Genomic DNA, 7,995 nt, shown 5'->3' on the forward strand with positions numbered 1-7,995 from the left:
AAACTCTGGATGATCTCACTTGTACTGGTGATCCACAGGATTGAGTTCCTCTCAGCCAATCGCTGGTCCCTCCTCTTCTCCCCATACTCCTTTCCCTCGCAATGTCATTGGTATTCCCGCTTCGGCCCGTCGTCCCCGAGCCAATTCTACCACCTCCAACTTTTAGTGTGTTTATATCTGGGGATTTGTAGGGAGGTTTGAGACAGGGGGAGAGACATGGGGCGAGGGGGAGGGAGAAGGAGGGGGAGAGACTCCGATCCATCTTGATATCACCATTTACGCCTTACCCATGGACCCAATCTCGCCCGAGACGCTCAAGAGCACCATGGACGTCCTCGATTCCTCGCGATCTTTGAAACGGGTGTTGGATTTCGTCCGACTGTGTGGGTACTCGGAAGATGCTCGTGGTGGCGGTGGTGGTGGTGGTGGTGATGATGGGGTTACTTGGACGGCGAACATACTTGACATCCGCCCAGGACTACCAAGTGTGAGTTTTCCTCTCTCTCTCTCTCACACACACCCTCTCTCGCTTTCTCCGCTTCTCTCTCACACACCTACTCTCTCTCTCTTTTTCACACACACACACACACACACTGTCTCTCTCTCTCCGCACTCTTCTCCCCCTCCCACAAACCACCTCATCCGAGCTGACCAACAGACAAACACACCACCCCCTCCCCCTCCCCCGCCCGATCCGTCCGCCTCGGCAGCCAGAGCTCTCGCCGTGGTCGACACGCTCGCCTCGTATCCACACCTCGTCGGTGATCTCGCCATCGAACGTCGGTCGCACTGTGATTCCAGACAAGGTGAAAGTCCCGACATCAGTGCAGAACTCAAAGAAAGTCAGGTCTGTTCAGAACCCAAAGAAAGTCACGTCACCTGTCCAGAACCCAAACAAAGTCACGACGTCTGTTCAGAACCTAAAGAGTTACGAACGATGGATTGGGATTGGGAGGAAAAAAAGATGGAGGAGAGAAGGACCCAGTTGACGACTCTTTCGTTGGATTCTGCTTTTACGACTTGGACTTATTTGCGGAGTGGACGTGGGCGGCTAGGAGACGGAGGATGAGAAGAGCTGGAAGGACATGAGGGAGGATCGCATGGAAGAAAGGAAGGAAGAAGGTGGGTAGGTTTCAGAGATGATGTCTTGATGAACGTAAACGTAAACGTAAAAGTCAGTGTGTGGGTATGATATGCGTAAACGTCAATGTCAAAAGTCAATGTATGATAAACGTATTCGTAAACGTCAATGTATGATAAACGTATTCGTAAACGTCAATGTATGATTTGTGTAAGCGTAAAAGTCAATGTATCATATGTGTAAGCGTAAATGTCAAAAGTCAAAAGTCAATTTTGGATAAACGTAAACGTAAAATGTCAATGTAGGAGTATGAGCATGGATGATATGCAACCACCTGACAACGAACATGAACATGGACATGATTTCATTCAACTAACGGATCGAGGTTGACTAACTTGAGGTTGAGTATGATTATGAACATGATTATTTCGGTTCTTACTCTGTCCAAACCTGTTGCATTGCTTCCACCACTCCCCATTCCACCATTCCACATTCCAACGTCCCACCCATCGTTCCACCATTCCCCATTCCACCCAACATTCCAGCAGTCCCCATTCCAACATTCCAAACCTCCACCCATCATTCCACCATTCCACCAGTCCAACGTCGTCGTTCGGTCGTTGCGTACCCAGACCCTACCCTAAGACCTTTCCACGTTCCGTTCCAGAGCTTCCACACGACGCGTCAGGTCGGCCAACTTGCTTTCCAGCGCCGACTCGCCATACCCCTGCTCCAGCTTGTCATTGGCCGACTGGGCCAGGTGGCGCATCAGCGGCGAAGGGAGGAAGGATGATTTTTGGGTGAGAGTGAGCGTGTGATGAGGGTATGGTGTGGCCGGGCGATGAGATGGAGTGGAGGTACCCATGTAGTGAGGATATGGTGTGGCCGGTCGAGGATGATGAGTCGGAGTGAGATGAGTCGGAGTGGAGGTGTCCATGTGATAATGATCTGAATACGGAGTGAGCGTGTGATGATGAGATGGAGTGTAAGTACCCATGTGCCGCGATGGAGATGGAGATGGAACAAACTTTGTTTCCGACTTGTGTTTGGGGATCGTGACATTGGGTCGGGTGGAGGAGACAGGTCGGAAACGGACTTGGAACGGAGCACGACGGGGGATCGTCTTGGTCTTCATGTTGTTGAGGTTTTTGGTCATGTTCGTGTTCTCGTTGAGGTTCTTGGATATGTTGTTGGTGTGAGGACGAGGCCGGGGGATCTTGCTCGGTTTACTTGGTTTGCTTGGGTAAAGACGGGGGATCTGGCTTGGTTGATCTTTACTTGGTTGGAGATGAAGAGAAGAAGGGATCTCGCTCGGTTTATTCGGTTGGAAAGAAGAAGAAGGGCTGTTTGGTTTACCCGGCTGGAGGAGGAGATGACAAGGGATCTTGCTCGCTTGGAGATGAGAAGGGGTCAGAGTGACCGGACCAGGACCAGAACCGGGACGAGGAAGAGGAAGAGGACCAGGAAGAGTTTGAGCTTGAGGAAGAGGAAGAGACTGTCAAGTGAGCATCGGTCATACAAGATACAGAGAGAAAAATAAAGTGGGATACGAAAAAGAAAGGAGAAAAAGAGGAGAAGACAAAACTCGGATGGGGAAATTCGAAAATCCAAGGAGAAAAAAGTAGAAGAATAACGGTCGGACACGAAAAAGGAAAGGAGAAAAAGAACAAAGTAGGATAGAAAAAGAAAAGAAAAAAGAGTCGGATATGGAAAATCGAAAACCAAAGGAGAGAAAAGAAAAAGAACAAGGTCGGATATAGGAGGAGAAAGAAAAAACGAGAAAGAACAAAAGTTGGGAGACGGAACACCAAAGGAGAGAAAGAAAAAGGAAAAAGAGTCGGATGACGGGAGATGGAAAATGGAAGGAGAGAAAAAGAAAAACAGAACAAAGTCGGATACGAATCAAGAGAAAGAAAAACAAGGTGTGGAGAAGGATGGGAGGGAAGATACCTGAACCTGAAAAGTGGGCAACGTGGGGGGATACGAGAGGTGAATGACAAGTGGGGAATGTGGAGGATACGAGAGGTGAATGACAAGTGGGGAATGTGGAGGATACGAGAGGTGAATGACAAGTGGGGAATGTGGAGGATACGAGAGGTGAATGACAAGTGGGGAATGTGGAGGATATGATACGTCAACGACAAGTGAGTGTCAGTAGTTGGAAAGGAGGAGAACATGAAGAGGATACTTGAACGACAGGGTCGATCTCTTGAGCTGGCAAGGACGTGAAGAATAAAGATACATGAACGACAAGTGGATCTCGCAAGTTGCAAGTTGGAACAATATTCGAAAATCACTCACCATGGGCTTGATCCGTCTGCTTCGTGTCGCTCTCAAGCTGGGTGGGGATAACACAGACGAGTAAGAGAAGAGCGGGAAGATGAGACCGAGTACGAGACTGGGTGGGTGGTGGACTGAGGGATAAGGTATTTTATGGCGGTAGGGGGTGGTATACTTGGTGCATGGATGATACGTATCGTATGGGACGACATGTTGAAACCAACATGGGTTACTTTAGCCCTTTCTCCTTTCGTCCTTTAGCCCTTTAGCATAGGCCATCAACCACCCTCATCAACATCATTCCACCCAAGCCCAACGGGCAACGGGCAACGGGCAACAGCCAGCCCGAGCGAGCGAGATACGTATCTATCTCCCGACACCACGACCATGAACCCTCAACACACGAGACAGGAGACAGTATCATACATATTCTCAAGGTGGAAGAACGAGTCGGATCGTATAGCAACTGCAACATGAGCGCAAACTCAAAGCCAACGACGTCGTCCAACAAACTCAACGTCAAAGGAAACCGTCTGGGTCATGATATCACGGCACCTACTATTTCTTCTATCGCTCGTTCTCACCCCCATCCACCCCATCCAGGTGGACAAGGACAAGGTCATGGTCATGTCGGTCGTCTCCCTGTCGTTCGTTCTCGTCTCAACGACTCTCAATCCCTAACCGATAACACTCAAGTAGTCCAAACCCAAACCCGATCCCAGAGCCAGAGGTCGACCCAAACCCAGAGCCAGAGGCCGACCCAGAGCCAGACCCACCCACCCAAACACCTCACAACCCTCCCCACATCATCCCCGACCTTGTCCCGGGGGGACCACTACATGCGCGAGCTGACCAGGGCCCGGTCCAAGATCTTGGCGTTGGAAACGCGGCTTGCGATGGTGAGTCTGTCCATTCTTTCTCCCTTGTGTGGTTGGATACCCCCCTTGACCCCTTGACCGGTCTCTCTTTTTTCATCTCGTCGAATCTTCAGTCTTTGTCGCTCCACCACCTCGGATCCTCCTCGGTGCTATCGACTCCCGCTGACGCTCCAGACCTCCAACCTCCAACCGACCATCACCAAGCTCCAAGCGGAGAACAAGACCCTGAACACCCGGTTGATCGCGCTCAAGGCGGAGAATGAAGCGTTGGGTCTCGCTCTTCGTCAAGTCGACCACAGAGGAGGAGCCGCAGGCGACCACCGTGGAGCAGGAGGTGCAGGAGGTGCAGGCGACGACCATAGAGCACGAGTCCGAGCAGGAGGTGTAGGAGCAGGTGCAGGAGGTGTAGGAGGTACAGGAGCTGGAGCAGGAGGTGGTGTAGGAGTGGGTGGAGCAGGAACAGGAGCAGGAGGAAACACGAAAAACGTCCATCCGGCAGAGGGAGAATGGTCGAGGATGATACTTGAGCTCCGGAACCATCCCCGGTTCGTCGCCATGACCGTGTCCAAGTCCAAGGATGACGCTTGACGCTTGGTATGTCGGGTGTATCGGGTCAAGTCTCAGATGTCGAGGATGACGCTTGATGGTGGTGGGATAGGGTGTACTCAAATGTCGGAGGATGACACTTGATGGCTCGTACGTACTTCGTCACGGGTAGTAGTAATAGTACTGGGTGAGGAGCGGTGGACAGACATGCATACTGTACATACTTGACATCTTGATAACTTGATAACTTGACGATCAATCCACCTGTTCGATGTATCGTATCGTATCGTACTCTCACAGGTATCGTGTATCGTATCGTACTCTGGTCACAGTTAGTAACAGGGGGTGAGGTGAATGAGCGATGGACAGACATCCCATACTGTACTCTACTATATGCACATCACCTATTTGTCCCACCTGTCCACTCGTCCACCTATTTCACCCTTTGAGTTCACATCCGATTACCCTCCACATCCCCCAACAGGTCCTTCAACACCCTCCGGACCTCGTCGTCGGGTTTTTCGGAGAAGACGAGGTTGGTGACTACTTGTAAGAGCTGGTTGTTAGTTTGTACCGCGACGACGAGCACACCACGAGCAGGATCACACCAGGACCGAAACGATCTGTCAGTCGGAGCGGAGATCGAAACGACCGGCCATGTTCACTCCGAGCGGAGATCAAAACGACCAGCCATGTAGTCAGGTTCACTTCGAGCGGAGACCGAAACTCCCAGTCGTGTTCACTCCCACACTCAGTCACCGAAAAGACAACTCTAGAAAGCACTTGGAGGGGACCAGTCGTGTTCAATCACAGCGAGACAACTCCAAAAAGCACTCCGCGCGGAAACCACTCGTGTTCACTCAGTTCAATCAAAGCGAGACAACTCCAGAAAGCACTTGGAAGCGACCAGAACCAGAACCAGAACCAGAACCAGAATCAAAATCAGAATCAAGAATAAGAACTAGAATGCACTCACCCTGCTCTTCTCCCGTTCCCTATCTCTCCACCGTTTAGCAATCATCGCTTTCCTCGCTCTCGTAGCTTTGTCCACTGGTCTTTTGTCTTTCTCTCTGTCTCTGTCTCTATCTTTACCTCCATCTCTGTTTTGATCTCTATCTCCATCTCTATCTCTATCTCCATCTCTATCTCCATCTCCATCTCTATCTCTGTCTCGATCTCTATCTCCATCTCTATCTTGGTCGGTGTTATCTCTATCTCTGTCTCGGTCGGTGTTATCTCTGTCTTGATCTCGATCTCTATCTCGGTCGGTGTTATCACTGTCTCTATCGGTGGTGATGGTGGTTTCTCTCTCTAGATCTCCCGAGCCGACAGGCATACTCGTACTCAGCCTCGTACGGTTGTGGGTTTCTTGGTTGGGACCTTCATTTTCTCCGGCGTCGGTGTTGGCGTCGGTGTCGGTGTTGGAACCTTCATCATTCTCTCCTGCGTCGGTGTTGGACCCTTCATTCTCTCCTGTGTCGACATTGGAACCTTCATTCTCATTCTCATTCTCTCCGGCGCCATCCTCCAACCCCCCTCCCACCTCACCCATCCAACCGACACCTGCACCTACACCTTCCAATCCGACCCACCCCAGATCCAGATCCAGATCCTGATCCCACTGCCAATCCCCTGACGTTTCCCCCTCTCCCTGTCCCAGAGGGGCCGCGGCGTTGGACATGGACCTCTCCCGCTCCCCCCCTCCCTCTCCAAGAGCCGCGACATGACCCCGCGCATGTTCCGGAGTGAGCGACCATGGAGAGCCCAGCTGGACTTCGGAGGGTTCGTTATTGAGACCCAGTGTCGAGTGGAGAGGGGAAACCAGATGGTCATGTGCGTCGGAGCGTTCGTTCGAGTGGAGAGACTGCAGCTGGTCCATGTTGCTTCCTGGTCCTGAAGTTGAGAGAACGGGCGTGGCCGACTTGCATCCTGATCCTGAGAGAACGGTCGTGGGCGTGGGCGTGGACAAGTGAGGAGAGGGGGAGGGGGCGAAAGCCAGAGCGGCTTGGACGAAAGGTATGATGTTGCTTGGTGTCCATGGCTCCTGGCTCGGCTGGCTCGGCTCCAAAATAGAATAAGGATGGGGAACGGAATGGAGATGAGGATGGGGCTCGGGCTCGGGATGGGATTGAGGATAAGGAGAGGGATGGGATTGAGGATAAGGAGAGGGATGGGATTGAGGATAGGGACAGGGATGCGGATAAGGCTCGGAATGGGGATAAGGATTGGGATGGGAATGGGAATGGAGCTGGGAATGAGGTTGAGGATAAGGATGATACCGAGGGATCAAGTTGCGGAGAACCGGGGTGGAAATGGATCGGACTATGGATTTGGACCGTGGGGAGGAGTTGGATATCTACGAGTGAGCTGTCTACTTGGCTTGATTACTGCCCTGGGTAGCCTACTACTCGCTGACTTGCACTCGACTACTCGCCTACTCGCCTACTACGACTGTACCTACTTGACTCTTCCCTTCAACTGTAGCTACTTGGCTACTAGCTACTCGGGGTAGAGAAAGACGACTCACCACCTGCCCTCTGACCCGTCGGAGCTCACTCGCCAACCCCACTTCGAGCCGGTCGCGGGCTTCGGTCCCTCCTCTTATCAACGCCGCGAGGGGCCCGCAGAGTCGGGCGACGTGGGATGAGATTAGTTGTGGCGTGGAGGGTTGGTCCATGTTGGATTGTGCCGTGGCCGTGAGAATTGAGGTCTGTCCCCCGTGTGTGGGTAGGAGGGTGGGCGATACGTATCGAGGGTGTACCGCTACTACGTGAGTATAGTGCAAGGCGGTACGTACGCCGTGGGTATGTCTCGAGATGTCTGTGTCTGTGTGGGTGGGTGGTACGTATCGAACGGTACGTACGCCGTAGAGGAACGCTTGGGTTGCAGGGTACTCAAAGACGACTTCGACTAAAAAAGGCTCATTGACGAAATGGCTAAAAGACTAAAAAGAGACTAAAGGTGGTCAGAGCGTAAGCATGTCAATCGTATCGCACTAGTCCCAAACAACTCTGGTCTTTCTCTCTCTCTCTCTCATCGGTCGACCCCCTGTCCTGCTTGGCCCCTGCATCCTACTTGGGGCTGCCCATTGATACCATCGCAAGTCATTGATACACCATCGCGGATCGTGTCATCTCTACCTCCACTTGAAGTACTTACTCTCCACCTTCCACTCCCACTTCCAGTACCTACTACGTTACTACTAGTGGA

The 7,995-nt window shown here is 51.9% G+C and overlaps 4 protein-coding genes across 4 annotated transcripts; 2 read left to right on the forward strand and 2 right to left on the reverse strand.

Annotated features, from left to right (window-relative positions):
* Positions 1-189: 189 nt before the first annotated feature.
* Positions 190-1,241, forward strand: TREMEDRAFT_72578 (uncharacterized protein). The gene is made up of 2 exons (XM_007008537.1): positions 190-487; positions 659-1,241. The coding sequence occupies exons 1-2, from the start codon at positions 290-292 to the stop codon at positions 1,067-1,069; spliced, it is 609 nt and encodes a 202-aa protein (XP_007008599.1). The 5' UTR covers positions 190-289; the 3' UTR covers positions 1,070-1,241.
* A 480-nt stretch (positions 1,242-1,721) lies between these two features.
* Positions 1,722-2,237, reverse strand: TREMEDRAFT_66492 (uncharacterized protein; the record flags this gene model as incomplete). The annotated part of the gene is made up of 1 exon (XM_007008538.1): positions 1,722-2,237. One exon carries the CDS (start codon positions 2,235-2,237, stop codon positions 1,722-1,724), a length of 516 nt encoding a protein of 171 aa, XP_007008600.1.
* A 1,597-nt stretch (positions 2,238-3,834) lies between these two features.
* Positions 3,835-4,827, forward strand: TREMEDRAFT_66493 (uncharacterized protein; the record flags this gene model as incomplete). The annotated part of the gene is made up of 2 exons (XM_007008539.1): positions 3,835-4,260; positions 4,414-4,827. The coding sequence occupies 2 exons, from the start codon at positions 3,835-3,837 to the stop codon at positions 4,825-4,827; spliced, it is 840 nt and encodes a 279-aa protein (XP_007008601.1).
* Positions 4,828-5,746: 919 nt separating this feature from the next.
* TREMEDRAFT_66494 (uncharacterized protein) lies at positions 5,747-7,462 on the reverse strand (the record flags this gene model as incomplete). Its single annotated transcript, XM_007008540.1, has 2 exons — positions 5,747-7,141; positions 7,313-7,462. 2 exons carry the CDS (start codon positions 7,460-7,462, stop codon positions 5,747-5,749), a joined length of 1,545 nt encoding a protein of 514 aa, XP_007008602.1.
* Positions 7,463-7,995: the final 533 nt, after the last annotated feature.

This window comes from Tremella mesenterica (genome assembly GCF_000271645.1).
Source record: "Tremella mesenterica DSM 1558 unplaced genomic scaffold TREMEscaffold_24, whole genome shotgun sequence".
Taxonomy (NCBI): Eukaryota; Fungi; Basidiomycota; class Tremellomycetes; order Tremellales; family Tremellaceae; genus Tremella; species Tremella mesenterica.

Coding starts and splice junctions, on each gene's coding strand:
- TREMEDRAFT_72578 (XM_007008537.1), top strand. CDS start 290: ATGGACCCAATCTCGCCCGAGACGCTCAAGAGCACCATGGACGTCCTC. Junction 488..658: donor TCCGCCCAGGACTACCAAGT/GTGAGTTTTCCT, acceptor GCTGACCAACAG/ACAAACACACCACCCCCTCC.